Source organism: Orycteropus afer, unplaced genomic scaffold (assembly GCF_000298275.1).
Source record: "Orycteropus afer afer isolate SDZICR_OR568_19922 unplaced genomic scaffold, OryAfe1.0 scaffold00070, whole genome shotgun sequence".
Lineage (NCBI taxonomy): Eukaryota > Metazoa > Chordata > Mammalia > Tubulidentata > Orycteropodidae > Orycteropus > Orycteropus afer.
The window spans coordinates 946,676-971,377 of NW_006921657.1; the positions used below are offsets into that span (position 1 = coordinate 946,676).

Here is a 24,702-nt window from a genome sequence, read left to right on the forward strand (position 1 = left end):
AAAACTTAAGAAATGGCTTACTGTTAGCACAACACTTGTACAGTACTACAAAATGCACTGTCACTAACAAAGACATTAGCGGCATGCTCAAGTGTCACCTTAAACAAAATATACAATAACTGAAATGCTAAAGGCATTTACATGGAGCGGACAGGGAAGGGGGACAAAAAAAAAGCTATAGGTTCAGTATTAAAACAGATAATTTGGGGGACTTGATATCCACACTGTTTAATGGGAGCAGGCACAGCAAGTGGCTGCCTCCAAACTGTAGTCCAAGGAGAGGCCTTCCTTTGCAGAGAATTTTATATAAAAGTAACAGAAACAAAGATACCAAAAAAGAAAAAGGAAAAAAAGAAAAACAACTTGTATAAGGCTTTCTGCTGCATACAGCTTTTTTTTTTTTTTTTAAATAAATGGTGCCAACAAAAGTTTTTGCATTCACACCAATTGCTGGTTTTGAAATCGTACTCTTCAAAGGTATTTGTGCAGATCAATCCGATAGTGAGCCCATGGGGTTCTGTGACTGCCCATGTTGCCTACCTTCTCATGTAGGACCCATTGAGAGATTGTTTGGACATGCCTGTGTTCATGTAGCCATGGTGACCAGGGGCCGTGTACATCATGTTACCATGGGGTGGGGTCTGCATTGGCTGCTGGGCATATGGCTGGGTTCCCATCATGCCCATCTGCATCTGCATAGGGTATTGGGGTGTTTGATTCATGTAGCCATGGTTGCTGTGGTAGCCACTGTTCATCATTGGCTGGGACATGCTGTATCCATTCATGGCATTGAGAGTGTTCATGTTCATGTTCACAGAGTTGACATTGTAGGCTGGGGCGGGCATCAGGTTCACACTCATGTTCATGCCTCTTTGCATTGTTAAAGTCCGTGCAGGACCCTGCATGGCTACAGTCTGGGAGCGCCCATAGATTTGTGACTGATGGGTGGCAGCAGCTGGTGAAAGAGATGCCGATTTGGTTCTCATGGAGACGTGCCCCTTGCTGGCAATCTGAGTTTGCAGTCTTTGGCTGTGGGAGATGCCAATATTTGATGCAGCCATGTTCCGTTGCAAAAGAGGCGGTGGCAGATTCATTGGAGGAGGAGTCAGATTGGGGGGTGGGGTCATGGTAGCTTGTGCTTGGGGTCCCCCAGGGACAGAGTGTGGAGACTGAGAAAGCTGAACAAGCCCTGTGTTACTTAATGGTGTGGACAAAGAGGCACTGTTTGCATAGGAAGTTACAGCAGCGGAATGGCTGTAAGGCAATGAATGATCAATAAGTGTATTAGTTAACTGCTGTAGTTTGGCAAGGCTGAAGGTGGCTGATGGCTGTGGATAATGTCCAGCCCCAAAATCACTTTGACCCATCCGTTCATATAAGCCAATGTTGGCATTGCCCGTCTCGGGGATCTCAGCCAGCTGCATGGGTGGGGTGAAGTTAGCAGCCATGCTGCACTGAGCCAGCTGCTGGCTGCTGCTTGGAGGCCTCTCCACCACACAGCCCTGAGGAGACTTGACGCCGCAGGTCGGGGGAGAACTGATGCTGGTTTGCTGTAGCATGCTGCAGCTCCCACTGATGTTGGACATCTGCTGGGTGACAGCACAGCTGCTCTGTGTCAGATTGCTAGAGGTGAGGTTGCTATAGGAGCAGCTGTTCTGTGAAGAGCCATTTCCACAAATGCTGCCACCCATAGTAGAATCATAGCTGCTTGGGTTTTCATAGTTCTCAGTTGTGCTCTCGATACTGCCCAGGTCACTAAAGCCACTGTCTACAACTTGCTGCGAATGATCTGAAACAGATGGAACATCCATCATTGGGCTGGTTTCCATGTTCTGCAAAGACGGCACGGAGATGGCACTTTGATCTGGGCTGATTTGGGCATAGCTGTTTTCTAGGGCAGGGACACTTGGGCTGTTTACAGAACGTACCGACTGGCCAGGATGGGAATGGACGGATGAAACTGGGCTACTGTGGTCTGACTGCTGGCAATCATCCAGAGCGGTGGCGATCTGTGGACTTTGGTCTGCGTGGGTGTAGCTCTGTAGGCTTCTACAAGCCTCTTGAGTCTCAGCACAATCCTGAAAGGTGTCATCCTGTTCACTGTTCTCCTGGGTCAAAGACTGAACTGCCTGGACAGTCTCAGAGTCAATTTCCATGGTTGCTGTATTTCCTCCTTTGAACTCAGAACCTACTTCTTCACTGTCCTGTTGGTCCTGCTTCTGGGCCTGTTCTTCTGGGGGCTCCTCATCAGATTCAGGTGCAGTTTCAGTGTCCCCAGCAAGCTCCTTCGGTTCACTGTTACATGAGGCTGCAAGGTCAACACCACAGTCCATTAAAACCTCTGGATTTGAATGACTAGGCTGAACACTAAGGTCTAAAAAAGCCTCCTGGTTCTCCAGTACTTCCTTGAAGGTTTCTCTTGGGAATTCTTCCTTCTCTGCTTCAGCAGACTCCATGTGACTGTCATCTTCATCATCTGCATCATGGTCCTCATTGTGAGATGGCTCTTCATCCTCTTCCTCCTCCTCTTCATGATCATCCAAATGCACAGGATCCTCTTTTTCCATGGATATTTCTGGTTCCTCTTTGTCCTCATTTTTAGCACTGTCTGGGTCTTTTTCTACATTCCTTTCTTCTTCTTCTTCCTCTTCTTCCTCATCCTCCTCCTCTTCTTCCTCAGGTTTGGTTAGATCATCTTCTGGTTTTTCACCTGGTGATTTATTTGGACTTATAGGGGCACATGTTTCTTCCCTGTTTTCATCCTGAGGCAGCAGGGGTTCCATAGTTTCCTTGGCCTCCTCCTCAATCCCGATGGGGGTGGGGCTGGTTTTGTCTTCTAAAGTCTCCTTCTGTTCTTCCACTGTGACCTGGTCATCGGGTTCCATGGGTGTTTCTGGCGGGGTGTACAAGTTCAGTTTAAATCCAGTTTTCCTCTCTTTGTTTTGCCTCCACTTAGACAGACCACGCTTTGTTCCTTTTGGCCACACTTGTTTGCACTTTAGAGATTCAAGATTGTCTTTACTGCCTTCTTTCAAGTTATCTGCATCATCATCTATATTGTCTTAGTAAGGAGACAGAGAAGATGGGGAGAAAGAAAGAAAAAAGTCTTAGAAAGCATAACCATGAACAACTTGAATTTATTCCTCTAAATTAATCAAGCCTTCAATTTAACATTTTAAGAGTTGGTAGTAAATACATAACCAAGATTAATGCAGAATAATATTGTGGTATAAACAAAGTATAACCTAGCCTGGGAAAACAATATTACACACACACACCCCTGAATAGAAAGCTGTGCTTTTTATTGAGAGCACAGGATATAGGCAACTATAGTAAACTTAAGAGTTTAACAAACAGACGTTGTTCTGATGTAAAAGCCTGGAGTTCCACAATGTAGAAAAATCAATTTGAACATTTACAAATTAGGGAAAACAAGCAACAGTTCACATCCTAATCACCACTCTGTTGGAGAAGTGACTAAAAACCTGACTTGTGCTTTTACCCTGAGAAAGTACATTTCTGCTTGTGGACATTTACGGAGTTTAAATGATAGCAGGTGACATTATTTACTTCAATTTAAATGCTCTCTCCAGCATTAAAAAAAAATCTGTGGAACAAACTAATAATAAAAACTAATACCAGACACAAATTAGTATAAAATAATTTATACCTGATACACAAATGCATCTGTAATCTACTATAGGATTATCTTTTTCACTGCAAGGTATTTAGTGTAATTACCAAACTTTTAAAAATACAGCTATTCTTATTACTAATTCTGTCCATAGTGCTATCTGTAGCAGTTTGCTGCTCAAATGTAAAGTTCTTTTCAGTTCTGCTAGCCTTATTTATACTGTACATACTGATATAAATGTAAACAAATATGGAAATATATATAAATATATAAAATAAATAAATACACACATAAAACACCCAAGTCTTAAAATCTCTAAAAATGAAAGACCACATGAATTTCTTGGAGGAGTCACTCTAAAGGAAAAGCTTTACAAGGAGCAACAGTCTTATTCAAAGCCCTATTTCAGAGAACATAAATAAGATCTAATAGTCAATGAGGAAGAGCTATCCCTTTTGCCAGAATGGAGTGATTTCCAATCCATCAGTACATACATAGCAGGTTAAGTTCTTAGCTCATTTACATGATAAAAGGATTACACATAAACTTACCTTCGAATAATACATTCAAAATGGGTAGCTGAAAGAATGAATATATGCAATGTAGAATGATTCCTCCAGAAGTGCCAACAATAATAGCCTAGTAACGGTCATCCCCAAGATTTTCACACTTTTTCATTTCTATTCATACAGAAAGGCAATAACCATGGCCAGTGCCCCATTTTATTACAGATGCTACTGGACCTACCAGCCTTTGTAGGAACACCTCCTCCCTAAATCAGAAGATGAGTTTTCTGAATATCATTTTTAAGGAAAAGATCCTGAAAGCCACTTAGAATTTTTAAAAGCAAATGGCACAAAGTAGGAAATGAAGGCTGCAAGGATCACTGATAGGCTCTTGAGAAGACAGCCAAGAAGGGGAAATATGGCTCAATTTACACACACACACAGACACAGACACACACACACAGATGACCTCTCTGCAGTTTCTCGTTGTTGTTTGTACATTTGTTTGTTTAAAGAAACTAAAGAATAAGGTTTGATCTCTCTGTACCCAGGGTAAGATATGATTCTCTTAGCCAAACACTGTATGTGGGGAACAGTATTCCTATTAATTAAGAAAGTAAAAAAGATGCTTTCTTGATTATGTTCTTGGAATTGTAGCTTTTTAAAAGCTAGAGTGATACTTGTGGTTATACGATGACTTGGAATAAAATACATTTTTGAATGAAGTCATTTTAGTTGTAGAGTGGGCAGAGATCCTCCTACAAATCCTTGTTATTCAGCTGGGAGCCCAAGTTCCCAACTTGACAGACAAGGGGTGGCTGCTTTCATACAGGACACCAAATACAATTCACAACGCTTACTGTTTTTTTAGATGATAGGGTCAGTGTATCCTTGTCAAGAGCAAACTGTAAAACAATGATTTAAATGGAAGGACAATCTCCTGATTTCTTTCAAAATCCTATACTCTCAGAGCTAATACAGAAGATATGGCTAAGTTTTAATGATTCTAGATAGTAATATACCTAAGACAATCTTGAGGAGCTCTGGTAGCACAGTGCCTAAGGCACTTGACTGCTAACCAGAAGGCTGGTGGTTCAAACCCACCAGGCACTCCTCGGAAGGAAGATGGGGCAATCTACTTCTGTAGTGATACTGCCTCGGAAACCCAAGGAGGGGTCACACTATGAGTTGGGGCCAACTCGACAGCACATAGCAACAACAAGACAATACTGATTATAAAACACACCATCAGCTTACTAGTGTCTGTTTTCTAGGACAGAAGAAACCATTGTATTTAATGCTCACATTGATAAAATATGTACTCTGATTTCAGAAATACTAAATGTGAAAAAAAGGACATATTAGAATTAAGGAAATGCAGTGTCCTTCTTACTGGCAGATTTCAAAGTTTTCAGGGATAAATCAATTTCTGGAAAGTAAGATTAACACACCTAGAGGAATGTTCTGGACTTAGAAGTTGTTTAATTTAAATCCAATTTCCAGGAAGAAGGGATAGAACCTTTTAGGAATGAGCAAGGAGAGATGAGCATTTATTTCACATGGATCAAATAAAACCCCAAAGATACCTTTGGGTACAATTCCAGGAGTCTGCTTTTTGGCACCAAGTCATATACAGACTCTCATAAGCGTAAGATTTCTAAAATTCCTCCACTTACTTCTACAAGGGTCAGCATTCTTAAAACAATGATTGTCTTTTCCCTCCTCTTCCTCTGTTTGTCTTTTCATCCCAGGCTGAAGTTCGAATGCTTTTCTCATGACTGGCTTCAAGCCATCTTCTTCTATGTCAATCTCACAGGTAGGTTCCAGCTGTGGCATTGGCCTCTCTTCATCTGAGTTGTCAAAAGGCTCATTCAATACTTCTGTTGTCTCAGAAATGGTCTCAGTTGTTACACTGCTGTTGATCCTCCTGCGTTTTCGACCCCTTTTCTTCTTTAGTACAAAAGGCCTCTGAAATTAATTCCAAACATAATACATAAGTGCTCATGAGAAATTAAGTGGTTGAGTTGCTATGCAGCAAACATGTACTGAATGCATGTCTGGGAATCTTACACATAAAGACTTTTGTAATGCTTTTGTACTTAACCTTCCATTTGATGTTTAACATCCCTCTTGGGTTCCAACTACACAGGAAAGTATTTCCAAATAAAACAGTTGTTTACTCAAGCAGATGCTTTGAGAGGTAACATCCTAACAGCTTAACTGTAGATTTTTAAAGCTAACCTCTGCTTTTCTATTTTTTGAATGACATTTGCTGGCTTCAGTATCTGAGGTCTTACAGCACATCATAGATATTAAAGGTCATTGAGGACACCAGCGTTCCTATGAATGTTGCAATAATGAACTAGCCACTGGGTCACTCATTTGGTACTTGAGAAGCATGTACTATCTGTAAAGCAGTAACCTACTTGTTCCCAATTTCACAGGACTTTATGATCTATAAAAAGGAAAGAGAGAAAAGGGTACTTAAAAAGAAAGGATTACTCAACTGTTTAAAATGTTGATGGTGTCAGGTATCCCAATATATGCTGTGATATGAGCAGCTGATAATTTTGCAAAATACTTTAATATAGAAGGTACTTAAAAAAAAGTTAAGAGATACATAAGATCTGTCTTATTTATATAAGATATAAAAAATGTTTTCTCTATTTGCATTAAATGTTGGCACCAGTGGCTCACTTAATTGCAGTTACAAAATATTTTTCCCAACCAAAAATTATTTAATGATACTAAATTCAAATATGGGAATGACGGGTAGAATTGCTACTAAAATATTATCTGTCAATAGTGAGCACAAAATTGTTGAAGATATAAGAAGGATTCAATATTGCTTGATTAAAATTCAAACCCTAGGTAAAATATCCAAGAATTATTGTCTTAAAATTTTAACTCTCTTAATGCTCACTGAAGCATACATATAAACCTGATAACCATATTCTATCATTTAACACAATATGGTTATTAAATCCCTCTGCCTCCCTGCCCTCCCTAATCCACTGAAGTTTTCCCAAACATAACTGCAGACACCGTAAAGAACTGGTTTTCTGAAGGTTGAGTCCATTTATATGAGGGCAGTCCATATCATGCCTTAGATGATTCTTTTTTTTGGTGTTTTTCCACTATGTCCCCACAGCTGCTCTTGGACTAGAAGACTGCCAGGCTGAGAAGAGAGGACTGAGCCAGGAGTTAAAATAGCAAATTCCTTAACAGATACCACATAGAATGGCCTTGGGGTAGAACCTTTAACTTAGTTATCATTATCTCTACTGGTTTTGGTTATACTAATAATATCTTGCCTCTCTCTATATCACAGATAGATATTATGATCAAAGTTATCAGATTGAGCCATTACATAAAGACAAAATCAATTTTTTACCTTCTTTATATCATTGGAGATGATGGGGGGTATATCTGGAGAAACCACCAGGCTAACAAGATATGAGAAATTATTCAGTAATGTGATGAAAACAACCTAAGTTTCCATCAAGAGCTGAATGGATAACCAAACTATGGTACATACACAGCAGAATACTAAGCAACATTAAGGATCATGAAGAATTGGCAAAATACCTTATAATGTAGGTGAACTTGGAGAATATTATGCTGAGTGAAGTCAGTCGATCATAGAAGGACAAATATTGTATGCATCCACTATTATAGAGAGCCAAGGAAAGGTTTACACACCTTTGTTGGTTACCAAGGATTGGAGGGGAGGGGAAGGAAAACTGCTGGCTAGGTAAGAGACAAGTATTGATTTGGTTGAAGAGAAAGGCAATATACCAAGAGTGGGTACCAACACAGTAACACCAAGGAAAAGGAAGACACAGAGAAGCGCACAAGAGGTACAGACACGAAGGGAAATACTTTTACATACACAATACTGCATTATCAGTAATAAGAAGCATTAATCTACAGGTGGATACATAGGTAGACAGGCAGGATAACCAGGTTTATATAGGCAAACAGGAATATACCCATGACTATAGGTTTGGCAGATGATATTTCTACATACATATTGATATGTGCTATAAGAATATCCTTATATATAATAGAGCTAAAAGGGGCAAAGTTATGATAACTTCTTTGCCACAACTAAATACCATGAGGGAGTGAGTCGCTGAGCCTACGGGCTAGGGAACATAGTCATGGGGGACAGCAAACTCAATTGGCTTAACATACTACACAAAAACATTGTTCTATATCCTAATGTTAGGAGCTCTAGTAGCATAGTGCCTAAGGCACTTGACTGCTAACCAGAAGGCTGGAGGTTCAAACCCACCAGCCACTCCTCGGAAGGAAGGTTGGGTAATCTACTTCCGTAGTGATACTGCCTTGGAAACCCAAGGAAGGGTCGCTGTGAGTCAGGTCCGACTCGAAGGCACATAACAACAACAACATATCCTTATTTGGTGAGAAGCGACTGTGGTCTTAAAAGCTTGCAAGCATCCATCTAAGGCCTAACAATTGGTCTTTCCTCATGCAGAGGAAGGAAAAATGAAGAAAATCAGAGATGCATGGAAACAATCAGTCCAAACTAGTGGACCACGGGAACCTTAGCCTACATGATCCTGAGACCAAAAGAACTAGATGGTGCCTGGCTATCACTGCCAAATACTTAGAAAGAGATTAAAATTGGAATATCCTGGGTAGAGGGGGACAGTCAACCATAGGAGATCAGAAGGGCATCATTTGCATATGAAAACAGCTCAGAGGGCAGGAATGCATGGGAAAGAAGGACACAGAGAAAAGGTAACCACAGGGAGGAAGTGGAAAGACAGCTATTACATTGTAGGGATAGCAATAATTGTCACAAAACATGTATGAACTGTTGTTGAATGGAAAACAAATTTGCTCTGTCAACTTTCATCCAAATCAAAATAAAAAGTTTAAAGAACAAACAAAAAATTTCAGTAATGTGTAGTTGGCCACAAAATCAAAATATTAGCATCAAATCAAGGACCTAAAATACCTTCTAACAAATGTCAAGAGTAAGAACAAGAAACTGCACCAGGAACACTGGGCTTGGTCCTAGCTCCATCTCTAATGAGCTGTCTGACCTCGGACAAGTCTCTTGGCCTCTTTAGGCCTTGCTGTTTTCATCAAAATTTGCTGAAGGGTAGTTTACATGATCTCCAAAACCTCTTAATATTTCCATAACCTGATCTCCCTACTACTTCACTGCAAACCAGCAGGTGGCGGTAACTACTAAATTAGGAAGCTGACCTGTCATTGATTTCCTCATCACAGCATTAACCAACCTTAAAAAGTAAACATCATCATGACTGGAAGATAAACGATTATGATACATGATCAGTGGGACTGAATACACACATATACTGTATCTGAGGACTAGAGAGTGAAACAAATCCTAACAGAATGTTTGCAGTGACAAATTTAAAATTCAATTAAAATTGACTCACAAACTGACAATCTCAACAGACACATACCTTTCTCTTTATGGCAACTGACTGTGGTTTAGTCAGTCTTGGAGGCGAGCTTTGAATATTTTCTTCTTCTTCCTCTTCCTCCTCCTCCTCTTCTTCTTCTTCCTCTTCTTCCTCCTCTTCTTCCTCATCTTCTTCCTCATCCTCTTCTTCACTGCTCTCTTTAGACAGCTCCATCAGCTGTCCTCGATCCGCTGCCACTGGCCGGCTCTCCAGGGAATGTAAATATTTGTTTTTCGATTGTACTTTTGCAGGTGATTGCCTACTGTTAACTCTAGATGACAGCATTTCTTGCTCCTCCTTTTCCCAGCAGCTAGCTTGTTCCATTAGTCGCTCAGCCTAAGTGGGGGAAGGGTAAAAACGGTAGGCCAGTGAGGGCAGTACCACAGCCAGAGCCTCTAAGGATCAATGGCAAATGATCTCTAAGTCGTTTCTGATCAGGACAGCTGGCCAAGGACCATCCCAGCTGCATCATCCCAGGACCCTTTTGCATCAGTTAGGATAACAAATCAAAGAAGATTGGGTTTCATGGGATATTTAGCACTATTAACGATGCAGCGAATTGATTTGAGTCCTTTATCACTACATTACATGCTCACTGGCATGGAGCACTTTAAGCAAGTTCATAAACACAAAGAATCGATTGACACTGCAGCCTTGGAGCTCAGCACCAAATTTGATCTGATTACATGCTGTCAGTAGTGAAAAATGCTGTTTTGTGATCAATGATAAATGTTTCATTTCTCATACTCAATTCAATAACATTATCTTACCATGCAACCTCAGTTAGGATAAATTAGTGCCATATCATTTCACAAGCTCTTTTCTACATAACCAAGCTTTTGACAATGATGTTAATGACTTTCTTAGCTTAAGAATGCTACAAGATTGAAGTCGCACAACGTAGGCTGATGAAGGCAATCATTACCTCTTTTTCAGCTTCTCTCTCTTCTTCAGAAACTGCAGCATTAGAAATTAAAATTGGGGTCCATCTCAGACTCTCTGGATCAAGTTCATTGGCCCGGGAACAGGTTTTCAGCTTTTCCATGTGGCTCAATATCAACTTTTCCCTTCTAATGATGACAAATCTGTAATATGATGAGGCAAAACAAAGTGCAATCAAAGCTGAAATTTTATTTCACCTTCACATACTGATATATGATAACACTACTATTACCTACCTTAGGAAAAATAAGAAAATGAAGCAATGAAAAGGTAGAGCAAACTGATGTTCAGCTAGCAAAAAATGTGTCATTGTGTGTTCTCTTTTTAAGAAAAAGATTTAAATATCATCAGAGAACTACTTCTCTTTAACTGGAATCCCTAGGTGGTGCAAATGGTTAACAGCTGAGCCGCTACCAAAAGATTGGAGGTTCAAGTCCACCTAGAGGCAACCTACTTTCAGGGGTGGGGGTGTGGGGGTGGTGGTGGTGGTGGTGGTGGTGGAAATCAGCCACTCAAAACTATGGAGTACTCTTCTACTCTGACACACATGGGTTGCCATGCATCGAAACTGACTCAATGGCAACCAGTTTCATCTTTAACTGGAATGACTCCATCTAGCCTCCAGAGGCCCGTTTTGGTGTGAGCCGTGCTGTCTTCCAGGCCCCAGGACTCACCTGCCATCTCGCTTGTCAATCATGTGGAGGTGCTGCAGAGTGGTAGCGATGTCGTGCGGGCACATGCCAGTAGCTCTGCTTATTGCCTTGATGCTGATGTGCCTCTCGTGGTGGTGGTAGAGATATTCTAAGATGACACTCTTCCAATAGGCCAGGTAGGAGAGACGGCCCAGATCAGAAAGCGGCTTTTCAGGAGATCCTGCTTGGCCTTCCCTTCTAGAAAGCAAATAGCCTAGGGCAGAACAAAAAGCAAAAGTCTACCTCACTGTGGTATCTCGAGAACTTGGAACAGGGACCACTAGAACATAAGTAGCAACAAGGTAAAAACAAAATATCAGGGAAGTGCATTAATTTTATGCATATAGTCTCTTCCCAGTCTTAGTGATTTGATCTCCATGAAGTTTATGCTTCTAAATCTTTTAGACTGGTACTGTTAAGTCAATTCATGCATCTAGCATCAGCATTGCAAAAGTACATTATGGCATATTTAAAAGAGACTAAAAGCTAAAGGTTAGAGACACTGCTTCTGATAAGTCTGAACATCCAAGACTTCCACCAGCTTTAGACTGTTTCAGAAACTAAATGTCAGGCACTCAGTCAGAAATCCTATTGAGGGACCACCCCAAACATTAATGGGCAAGTTGTTTTACACAGGAAGGACCTAATGACCCTTTGACAGCTGGGTCTTAATAAAAAGAGAAGGGCCTCTGGTGACTCAGATTCTATATTGCTTGTTACATTTAACTAGCAGGCTGATGTGAAGCTTTGTTTCAGGACTAATAAAAGAATGTCTTTTAAGTCAACTGCTGCATTTCACAGCAGCTCCTCTAGCTCTATTTTCACCTCTCTCATGGAAATTAATTTATAATCCAACCCCAGAACATTGCTCCTACAAATTAAAAACAAAACACCAAATAGCAAAAGGAAAAAAAAAAGGCCTTCTTAAAACGAACTGTTTCATGTATACAGCACTCAGAAAACCCCTGAGCATGCTAAGCTTCTGAATGTGCATCCTACAGCATTACCGTGAAGGTTCCTTGGCAGAGGAAGTTTAAAATGAGAAAAACTTTAAATCCACTTGAAGATAATGAATGAAAGCTGGCGGCTGTCTCAGTAATTAAGAGCCACTTATGGAGTAGAGAAGAAATGTTATAAACTAATGATGTCTACCTTGCACTAATTATCTATTTCAACAGTCTTCATGAACTTCTTAAATTTAAACAAATTTAAGAAATCAACCACATACAGTAGGTGGCAGCAATTACAAAATCATGCTGCTTTGTAAACCACCCAAATCTTCAGCATTTTTCTTCTTTATCTACATTTCCAAAATGGCTGCATTCTCAAGAATTTTCTCAGTTTTGGATTTTTTGTTACAAGGAGAAATCAAATGCTTTCCATGCATTTTCGTACCTCTCAAAATCACTGCAAATAATGTAGAAATACAGAGTAAGAAATCTAACCTGAATCACAGAATGGTATAACTATAGCATTTTGCATTTTAAGGATTTCACTATGAATGCCATTATAAAGAATAGGCATAAATTTTACTTTAAGGTTTTGCTAAAGTCTTTTGACATATTTGTCTCCTTAACTCATGTTTAAGTGCAAAGTATTTGCATGCAAACAAGCACCACATAATTTTACAGTCAAACCACTGTCGACATGTCATTTGGCTGTACACAGAAGCTTTCGATAGCAGTGCTAACACTGACGGCCACTGTGCTGAATCCAGCCCATATCAAGCCCTGTCAATATGGAGACTAGCTCTCTGTTGCCAAAATACGAAGGGTGCCCAAACCTCAGAACACAGAAAATTGGCGCATGTCATCTGCCTCCTAAGTGCTTGGCACATGCTGAGATATTTACTCAGTTGGCTGGAGGTCCCAGCTCTGCACTCCTGGGGGGAAAGAACCATAGAACGGTGGATATGGAACTGCCCCCTTTTGTCCATGAGATCCCTCAATTAAAAGCACCCTGCAGTGACTGTGAAATTCCCCAGGCCCCCAGTGGTTCTTATCTGAGCCCCACAGATGGGGAAAGGAAGTCTCCCTCTTAGCCTAACAGGAGAATTTCTGTACAACTCAAGTGGTCAGAAGGTGGTACATGTCCTCCCTACTTTATGTCCCCCATGTGATAGGCTACCTTACCAAGAACACACACAGATTTCTTTGTTCTGCCTTCCCTTCCCACAGTTTCTGCTCTGGGCTATAAGGCAATAGCCAGAATCCTGAAAAAGCGTATTTTACACAGCTGTTCAGGTTTGCACACCCTGACAAAATACAGATACATCATATCAGGGCCTGAGCCTAAATGAGTTAGGCCACTTTGGTTAGTATCTGTGGAGAGCACTCAGGCACAGGCCTTTCAGCATTTGCTACCCATACTATGGTAGGTAACTATCTCCTGGGAGGTTTCCTCAGACTGACACTGACATGGAAGAGTCCTGGGACCTGAGGGGAGAGGGAGGTAGCAGCAGGGCAATGAGCCCTGAAGTGTGTGGGCATACTGAGCCCATCTGTCTCTCAATGCAAACACCCTCAGACTATGGAAGTGAAGGTATAGTGGAGGATGCCAACAAACCAGAAGCAATACTTTCCTGGGTATGGGGAGAAAAAACTGCAAAGCAAAACTCCAACCAGAAAACACCAAGCAGGTTTTCAGGGATGACAAGCACCAACATCACAGATCTCAAAATGCCACTGTCTGGAGGTGTCACTGTGTTACCTGCTGTTCATCTCTTCTTCTATCTGACTAATGAGACCAGCAAGAAACTCACACTTGGGCCAAGAGCCATTTGTCAGGCCACACAGTCTTCTGGAGGAAAAATTTTTGATGGAATCTATTTCAACAATCAAAATGACCAAGGGTAAACTTCTAATCCTGTTGAAACATACAGCTCAGAAAACAATGTGTGTCACATCTACTCCAGGTATGTACTAGGTGGATGCAATCTATTATTTAAATTCTGTCTGCAGTAGGCACTTGCCCTCATAATTTCTTGTCACTTTTTGTTTCTTTCTATTTTTTCCAGGCTCCTCAAATCTTAATTGCTTTATAGCAGATTGCAGAATAATTTTTGGTAAGAACATTATATTTACTGAGTAATTAATTACAGAGATGTGGTTAAGTTACAGCTCTTAAATTAACTTACCAAAAAGATTCCAAATAATTGATCTAAGATGCAGGGAAATAAAAAGCACTTATCTTGGAAGCCGGTGTATTATCCTGAAGCATCTGAAACAAGTACAATACACCCCTGGTGAATAGATTCCCATAGTGCTCTAATACTTCTTCTTAACTCAGGATACTTTCAATTAGAAAACCTGAACTATCTATCCGTGGGGAAACTTGGCTGTTTCAGACCAAAAACAAAGTGATGTTTGGAGGACAAATCCCAGTAGTTGCAGTATAGTTAATTGCTGATGAAAAGTATTCCCTTTAAATTGTGGAGCGAGAGGTGCTGGTGAACAGCACTTACCCCATGATCAGGAGACTTATAATTGAAAATTGACTAGTCCATAAACCTCTCACCCAAATCAACTATCTGATACTAGCGAAACCTGGCTTCATTTTTAGCTGCAGTGGAATGACTTACCCAGTGGAAGGTGAGGTCTGAGTTTCAGTGTATGGGCCACACACTTTAATTCAAAAGGTTATAAAGATGTTTGCTTAAAGGAAAAACAAGAACAATGTGTTGTCTACGCAATGTAAGCAATTTTAAATAATTGTATTTGGGTATGGGACCCAAATTTACCCTATTTCCATTAAGGTTGGCTTACCAGTAGTTAGTAGAGAATCAATTGTCCTATTAACTAGTCTTGATTCCCTACGTCTTTGCCCTGGGGGAGAAAAAAGTGGTAGTGTTGCCTTCATGCAGACAGATCCATTAGAATAAGGAAGCATCTAGAACAAGGTCAAGATTTGTTTTTGCAGACCCAAATTCCAAAATTAATTTAACTCCCAACATAATAACTGCAAGGTTATTATTATTATATGATTGTTGTTACTATGTGCCGTTGAGTCGGACCCGACTCATAGCGACCCCTCCTTGGGTTTCTGAGGCAGTATCACTACGGAAGTAGATTGCCCAACCTTCCTTCCGAGGAGTAGCTGGTGGGTTTGAACTACCAGCCTCTGGTTAGCAGTCAAGTGCCTTAGGCACTACCCTACCAGAGCATAACTGCAAGGTTAACTCTTGTTAAATATGAAAAATCCTTCCTTTTAAATGAATGATATTTCAAGATTGGAGACTGAAGCAGAAGTGGCATAACGTTCTTAGGCAAGGGCATATATGCGGCTAAGCATGTATCTCCTTAAAGGCAGCCACTTTCCACCCTTGCACACCTCCATCTCCTACCACCTGGAACCAAACCATTTCCTCAAACACAAAAGTATAAACTCTGACAGGCTATATCCAACTCTCATCTGTCTGCATTATGTGAGCTTGGGGTCACTGGCTGCTTTTAGGGGAAGATAATCTTCAAGGATTACACACCTTTCATCAGACACCTGTTGAGCTCAACAAACATAGCTGAAAGGCCCATAACAGTAGGCAGCACTGGGTTTGCAAGCCTGGGAACTGATACCAGGCAAGGGATTTATGGCAGCTCTTAAACAGAGGAAATCGGACCACTCTTAATTACATTATCTTGTGATTTGGAGACAGAGATGCACTGGTCTATGCTTATGCTCATCTGTTACTGGTGTCTAGGGTTAAGCAGCAATATGATCAAGTGGATGAACAGCATGGTATCAGTTTAAATAGTGACAAATGGATATGACAGGCTATGTATGTCTCCTTGTTTAACATTACTAGTTACTTTGCAATTACCACAATAGGAAGCTGAGCCTCAGATTACACATTCTCTTAAGAGAATAAGAGTGTTCTTAATGACCTGTGACTTACCTGAAACCTTACTGCTTTCCATTATGGAGATAAAGATGGTGCCTTAGCAAAAATGGAAAGTTTGAATTTTTCAGATAGTTTATGTTTTAAGAGATAGTTTTGAAAATGTGGAAATTTAAGGAATCTGTGCTATAGTCCTAGGCGTCCCTGGATGGTGCAGTTAAGTGCTTGACTACTAGCTTAAGAGGTTGGTGGTTCAAAGCCACCCAGAGGTGCCTCAGAAGACAGACCTGGCAATCTGCTTCTGAAAGGTCATAGCCTTGAAAATCCTATGGAGCAGTTCGACTCTGCATGCATGGGGTCCCCATGAGCCAGAATCGACTCGATGGCAACTAATACAGTGCCTATAGTCCTATGAGGTGCTCTGGTGGCATAGTGCCTAAGGCACTTGACTGCTAACCAGAAGGCTGGCAGTTCAAACTCACCAGCCACTCCTTGGAAAGAAGGTTGGTCAATCTACTTCTATAAAGATACCGCCTTGGAAACCCAAGGAGGGATCGCTATGAGTCAGATCCGACTTGACAGCAGTGAGTTTGGTTTTGTTGGTTATAGTCCTATGGGCCTAAAGTAATTATGTTGTTGTTATTAGGTGCTGTTGAGTCAGCAGTGTAACGGAACAAAACGTTGCCTGGTCCCTGTGCCATCTTCACAATTGTTGTCATGTTTAAGCCCACTGTTGCAGCACTGTGTCAATCTATCTCACTGAGTGTTCTTCCTTTTAGCTGACCCTGTAACTTTACTGAGCAGAAATAATTACATAACAAATAAATATTGCTCAACTTTTCAAGATCTTGGTCTACTTCCCAGGCCAGTGGTTCTCAAAAGTGTGGTCCCACAGTGGTAGGTAGCATCAGCATCATCTGGAGCTTGTTAAAAATCCTGAATTTTACAATTGAATCAGACCTACTGAATCAGAAACTTTGGGAATGGGGTTTAGTCCTCCAGGTGACTCTGATGCACTCTCAGGTTTGAGGACCACTGCTACAAAAGCTGCTGTAGAGCCACTGGTTGCGATTTGAAAGTAAAAACATCCCTGTGTGGTAGGAAGAGCCACTGAACAGGCAATGAGCTAACCCAGCTCCTTAATAGTAGGAAACTGGGGACAGGGTCAGCTACATCTCCAAAGTCCCTCCAGACCAGTGGAACTAAAGATCATTGCATTATCAGTGATCCTGACCTTATGTTCTATGCCTGTGCTTCTCAAAGGAGCTCTCACGGTACACTGGTTAAATAGAGCACTGGGCTGCTAACCAAATGGTCAGCAGTTCAAACCCACCAGCTACTCTGTAGGAGAAAGATGATACAGCCTACTTCTAGCCCTGGAAACTCTATGGGGAAGTTCTACCCTGTCCTATAGGGTTGCGATGAGTCAAACTGACTCAATGGCAGTGGGTTTAGTTTGGTTTGTGCTTCTCAACCTTCATGGTTCAAACAAGTCACCTCTTGTTGCAATATGGATTCTGATTGTACTGAAACATGAGGCTGGGCTTCAGAGTCTGCATTTGTAAAAAGTTCCCACACTATGATCACACTTGAATAACAAGAGTTTACATATTAAATCAGTAAATCAGTAGTTTTCAACTTTTTTGGTCTCTGGATTCTTTACATTTAAAGAACAAAAAAATTGAGATCTTGAAGAGCTTTTGTTTGTAAGGATCATATCTACTGATTTTTTCTAAGAAAAAAATATTTAATTCATTAAAAAAAATAACAAAAACCTATGCATTAACATCATTTTAAATGAAAATACATCTATATTTTCTAAACTACAGAAAAAACAGAAGAGTGGCACTATTTTACTTTTTTTTTTTGTAGTAAATCTAATGTCTGGCTTAAAGAGAGGATAGCCAGATTCTCACATCCACTTTGGTATTCAATCTGTTGTGATATCACAGGTCATGAAACCTCTAGGAAACTTCAATGTATACTCATAATAGAATGAGTGAAAAGGACAAATATCTTACTATTTTACAAACAATACTGACCTTACAGATTACCTCCAAGGGTCCTAAGGATCCTTAGGAGTCCCTGGATCACACTTTGAAACCATGTGCTTAGATAAAAGATGAGAAGAATTTTGAAAAGTTGGGCAACAAGGCCACGAGTATTTAAAAATAAAATGGCTTTTACTGAACACACTATGATAGATCAAAGGAGCTCTGGTAGCATAGTGCCTAAGGCACTTGCCTGCTAACCAGAAGGCTGGCGGTTCAAACCCACCAGCCACCCCTTAGAAGGAAGATGGGGCAATCTACTTCCGTAGTGATACTGCCTTGGCAACCCAAGGAGGGGTCGCTATGAGTCGGGTCCGACTGGACAGCACATAACAACAACAACATGATAGATCATAGAAGGTACTATACAGAGCTGGGTTAAGGGCATGGGCTTTGGAGCCAGATTGCCTGTAATGGAATCCTGGCTTCATCATGTGGGACCCTGGGCAATTTATTTAACCCCTCTGTGCTTCAGATCCCTCATTCATAAAGTAGGGATAATTGAAGGCTGGACAATCTACTTCCACAGTGATATTGCCTCAGAAACCCAAGGAGGGGTCGCTATGAGTTGGATCTGACTCAACAGCAGTGGGTTTTTTTTTTTTTTAATCTGTTAGGGTTGTTATAAGAATTAAATGAGTCAATATAAATTATGTATGTAGAACAGTGCTTGGCATATTACAGTAACTCTATGTGTTAGCTATTATTCAACATACTAAACGAATGAAATCTCAAGTCATCCTTATGTAGAGGGAATGAAAGAAAATTGAGACAAAAGGAAGGAGATATACTGCTCTAGAGTGAGATTGAGAACAGCTACCTTTCCTTTTCCTACTTTTGCCTGAAGTACCCCAAACCATCTACTGCTTCAAACAGAAGTTCTCTCTTCATCTTTCTTCCTCTCTCCTTCTCTGTGTGAGTGTGTTTGTCTCTCTCGTGCACATGCATGTGTGTGCATATATACACACAAAGAGTTAACTACCCAAATATAAAAATAATGGAAGAGGACATGAAAAACACACACACACACATTTTGCCTTAGGAATGGTCTCAAGCAATTTGCAACTCAAAGTTACCAGGAAGCACAATTCTGTGCCCCCCACATTCCCTTTGGCCCCTAAGTCCTTAACTTCAAGGACTATCCTCAGAAAATAGCAAGCCCATCAAACTACAAAAAACAATGAACCCAGAGACAGTCCCAGGACAGATGAAACAAAGACCCAACCAAACATTCTAGAAGACTGAACTGTGTCCCTGAGGAAATGTCCCAAAACAGTGAAACCCAGAGAATGGAGATACGGTCTCTGGGGAAGGAAAGCTGGCTACCTGGGATTATATACTGGTCTGTTTCTCCAAGCCCCTCTCACATCTCTCTCTTCAAAGATCCCACAAGTTCCTCAGTAGACCTCTCTAGTGTTGACCTCTCTCTCACTCATAGGAGGCAGCCACTACTATTTCTTACTGAATGTCTCCCCAAGTCCACTCAGGAGAGGAATGGTGTACATCAGCTTCACTGTGGAAGGTGTATGGTAAGGGTATGATGCCCTTGATACCATGTGTATGAGCCTACACATCATGTGGTATATATCGTGTGGATCTGGCAGTTCTGTGGGTAAATGTGGATTCCCTTGAAGGAGGTGGTCATTTAGTGTGTCAGTCACCCAGGGAAAAGGTAGATGCTTAGACAGAAAATGAACTCACAAACAGGACATCAGGCAGGCAGGAAAAGGTCTTTCCCTCCCTCTGAGGCATCCTTGGATTGAGGAGGGTGAACATTCTGAATGTACTCCTGAGACAGGGGGTGGCCAGAGACAGACTTGTGTGAGAAGGCCACTGGCTAAAGATGTATCTATGATATCTGCATAATGAATAATCTAATTCAGTGAAAATGTCTCTGTTTATTTCTCCTTTTTCTATCTTGTAGTCTAGCCCAATGGTTCTCATTCCTGACTGTACAATAGAATCACTTCAAAACAAAACAAACTCACTGCCGTCGACTTGAATCCAACTCATAGCAAGCAACCCTCCTTTGGTTTACGAGGCAGTATCACCACAGAAATTGATTGCCCAATCTTCCTTCTGAGGAGTGGCTGGTGTGTTTGAACCGACAGCGTTCTGGTTACCAGTCAAGTGCCTTAGGCACTATGTTACCAGAGCGCTTTAGAATCCAGTTAGGGATTTTTAAAAATGACTAATCTCAGCTGTTTGATTGGTTATATTAAGGAAAAGGCTTTGGGGTCTGTCTCTGGCCACCCCCTATCTCAGGAGTACATTCAGAATGTTCACTCTCGTCAATCCAAGGATGCCTCAGAGGAAGGGAAAGACCTTTTCCTGCCTGCCTGATGTCCTGTTTGTGAGTTCATTTTCTGTCTAAGCATCTACCTTTTCCCTGGGTGACTGACACACTAAATGACCACCTCCTTCAAGGGAGTCCACACTTACCCACAGAACTGCCAGATCCACACGATATATACCACATGATGTATAGGCTCATACACAAGGACTATATTGGGCCAAAATATTAAAAGGGGTACATCAATCCCACTTCTACATTTCAGCCACCCCTAAAGCTGCAGAAGTAGTAGCTGTGGTACTTAATGAGAAGATTCAAGCAGAAGGTAAATTTTGAGGGAATGGGAGACATCTAGAGTTGAGGCTAGGGAGAAAGACAGTCACATGATGAAAAGAGCTCTGTGTACATGTCACAAAGATTTCATTGTTTTAAACATTCAACTAAGGAATATTTGTTTGTGTGCTGCCTGTCACCAGGAAAGGTCCTGGTCTGGTGTATCAGAATATAGTTTTTCTTTTTAAGAAGATGACCAACTATGGGAATATACACAGCTTTTCAATTCTCTTGGTAGGTAAATGAGGTACCCCAATGCAGGGATGGATTTGAAAGGTAAACAAATCTGTATAAGGCAGTCAATGAAAAGAGAGGTTATACTCTTATCAATGTCATTTATATCTGAACTTAAAATCATTTGAAGAAGGTGAGAATTTAAGATATTTTTATTTAAATATATTTGGCAAGTAATCAAATTTTTCATGAAGCCCATTACCTATCACAAATCTATAAATAGAGCTCTGATAAGTCATTCAGAGGAATATTTCTGGTTTGGTAATGATAAAGTACCAGTATCCTTAGTTGAATGTTTAAAACAATGAAATCTTTGTGACGTGTACACAGAGCTCTCTTCACCATGTGACTTTCCTCCTCCTAGCCTCAATTCTAAATGTCTTTGGTTCCCTCAAAATTTACTTTCTGCTTGAATCTTCCCCATAACAGATATTAGAAAGACGTAAGAGTAATGCCTTCCTCTATGACTTTCTGGATTTTCCACAGTTCAAACCACTTTTAAATTCTGGGAAGTTTTAGGAAAAACAAATTTATTTTTTAATTAAGATGAAGTAATTCAGCATTTAAAAATATTACAGATAGCAAAAGTCCACAATAGAAATTCAATCTGGAAAACTATTTCAGAAAATAATTCTACAGTTTATAACTGGAAAAAAGCATCTGAAACATCTCCCCTTTGGGCTTGCTATCCAAGTTAAAACCTGGATAAAATTTTCACATCTAAGTTACAATATCCTGAGAATTCTTTACTGAAAGGGTACAAGATTTCAAATTCAGCATGAAGTACATATATACCTCAAATAAAGTATCTGCCCCAAGTAAAAAAAAAAAAACTTTTACGTGTTTATGACGTTTCACCTATAAGATTATTCTCCTGTTGCTAAAAAGTTTTGCAATCTAAGTCTTCCTTAAATTATGAAAAGTAAAAGCTGTGATTTCTTTTGTCCACTTTTACAGGTTTGAGGTTTTGCAAGGGCAGCTGAGATAGTTCATTTTAAGTGTTCAGTCATCTGGTCTAAATCTACCCTGCAGATCAATGGGGGACATTTATATCAGCATGACACTGCCAGTGATTTCAGAACCACGCTTTGAGAGACAGGATGGCTGGAAGAGCAACTTGCCCTTCCATTCATTCTTCGACAAACCTACTAAAATACTGTGGCTATGTATGTGTGTGTTTATCAGCTGTAATTTCAAAAAACAGGACAAAGCATGTTATAATTTCAATTCTCAGTGATGAGTTTTCACACAGCAAACATAAATACTTAATAAGACTGAAAAGAGTGGAAATACAAACCTCTAAAAATTTCTTTGTTTTCAAAGTAACTCTTTTAAAAGGAAATCTGTCAACCTTTGAGATAACTTTCTAATCACCCAATCTGATTGATCTACTGATGTTGAACTATAAGGCAGAGAAACTATTTCTACTTTTCCTCAGGTTATCTGGACAAAACAGTCCTACTCTATCAGTCTACAGAGATGAAAAGCTCTCTTTTACTTTTTTTTTATCTTTCTCCTATAAGCTTTTGAACAGCATCTGAGGTAAAAAGCCTCAGGCAATAAATGGTGGTGTCCACAGAGTTACTGATGTGGCATTATGACAGACAAGCAACACACACATATGCTGGTGGCTGGAGCTAGGGTGGGCGGAGTGTTTAATTAAATGACGGCTGGTTTGCCAGTGGATTTGGTGTCGTATAGTCATCTAGCCTTTATCTTACAGGAAACTCAGAAGTCCAATTTTGCTAAGGTTAGATGTTAGGTGTCACAACAGCAAAAACAACTGCATTATCATCACTAGCAGTATTAAAAAGGCATCAACACTACCCTCTTTGAGTTAGTATATAAGACTTTTCTCTTCGCTCCTTGAATGAACTACCATTCTGTCCACTGTTTAGATTGGCTCCCCAATCAGTAGCCAGAGTTGGGACTTCAGTTAACAATATATTAATATTAGCACTACTTTAGCCACAATATACAAATAGACCCATGAATCTTTATACTGCATGGTCACTATTAATCTAAACATGATTTTTAAATTTTCAAAAGACTGGAACAGTTTCCTAATGTGTTCAGCTATTAAGTGCTTACTATGTGCTATGCACTTTGCTGCTTAGGTTGTATGCAGACATTCCATTTTCCAAGTTTAAAGAAGAAATAAAGCCCTGGGAAGTTAACTAGTATGCAACTACTGAACACAAGAACCACCAACTTTATAAATACCAGGAATTCAAGTAGACATGTTAACAGTTAAAGTTGATTTTTTTAAAAAAATCAATTCAATATGCTACATTGCAAGCAGTCAGTCACACTGCACTCATCATTTACAAATCAAAGTACATGCACATACACATATGGGGATACATACAACTAGGTGGAAGTATGTGATTATGGAGGAGTAGACTAAAACTGTAAATTATGTAACTGTTTCCTGTAATTACCCTGCTTGAGAACTGAATAAACTTCCTGTATAATTTTGCAGGAGAATGGAGGCAAAGATACAGAATCACTCTTTAGTTAGTTTTAACCCTTCAACAGCTATTTAATTAAGTGTGATGAGGTCAAAGAAAAGTTTATGCTTAATTTAGGGAAAGGTGGCAGGAAAGTATTTCAAAGTAATCCTCTGAAAAGCTCCAGATTATCAGTGAAACCCGGTGATTTCTCTTCAAGAAAGATTTATTTGAATTATTTGGTAAAATAAACACTGCCAAAAACAAATTCACAGGCTTTATTCATTTTATTTCCTCTCTAAAAACACTCATTATAGACTGCAAGTTTGTAGCTGGATTCAACAGAACAGCTGCAGGGGTGGGAGGCTGTCGGAGTCCTCAGAGGAGTCTTCTGCTTTGGTAGGAAAAAGTCTCATTAACTTCCTGAAATTCACAGGGGAAAGCTCCAACACTGGGCAAACCACAGAGCAGGATTTCCAATCCAAGAACAGAAAATCATCTTCCTAAGAAGAAGGAAGCCTGTTTTTTCAATAAATGATCAGCAGATCCTGGCTAGTTTCAGCATATTTTAAAGACATTTTAGCCGTTTTTCCTTTCTTAAAACCTGACTTTTAACATCTTTTTCTTCTGTAAGCACTGTTTCTAGTACTTAAAGATCTGCCCCACATTTTATAAATGCTTAGCACCCAATATTCTAGGAGGAGGGAAGGGGAATTTCCTATACAGACTTGTAAGATCTGCCAGAATTACTTCCCTCCTTTGGGATCTTAAAAAAAAAGTAAGGGAGGGGGGCATACCAATGTTGCCAGTACTGTGGTGTCTCTTCCTTTATCTCTCTGGCTTCTCCATTACATACGTTTCTCTTCAGTCTAACCTTCTGCTGCATGGCTATTTGTTGTCTGAATTCTCCATTTTATCACCATTCTGTTAACATGCAACCTTCTAATTATGATTGTCTAGTTTAAGAACCGAGTCCTAGGGTAGTGCATACAGTTATCGTGCTCGGCTGCTAACCTAAAGGTTGGGGGTTCAATTCTACCCAAAGGAACCATGGAAGAAAGGCCTAGAGATCTACTCTGAAACCCTATGAGTACAGTCCCCCTTACTCTACGTACATGGTGTCACCATCAGTCAGAGCTGAGTTGATGGCAACTGGTGGTTTTTAGGTTTAAGAATAGAGGCAAATTTTACATTAGACTCAACACTTGAGAGGATATAATTTCTAGTAACTTTCACCACATTTCCCTCTCTTAAGTTTTGTATACTTA

At 40.3% G+C, this 24,702-nt stretch overlaps 1 protein-coding gene across 1 annotated transcript in view; it reads right to left on the reverse strand.

Annotated features, from left to right (window-relative positions):
* Positions 1-536: 536 nt before the first annotated feature.
* Positions 537-24,702, reverse strand: part of KAT6B (lysine acetyltransferase 6B) — a 304,625-nt gene continuing 280,459 nt past the window's right edge. Inside the window, exons 12-16 of the mRNA XM_007940590.2 lie at positions 11,222-11,453; positions 10,531-10,690; positions 9,606-9,941; positions 5,817-6,108; positions 537-3,061 (exon numbers count right to left, since the gene is read on the reverse strand). Coding sequence (XP_007938781.1) covers positions 537-3,061; positions 5,817-6,108; positions 9,606-9,941; positions 10,531-10,690; positions 11,222-11,453 — 3,545 coding nt within the window. The remainder of the gene's footprint in view (positions 3,062-5,816; positions 6,109-9,605; positions 9,942-10,530; positions 10,691-11,221; positions 11,454-24,702) is intronic.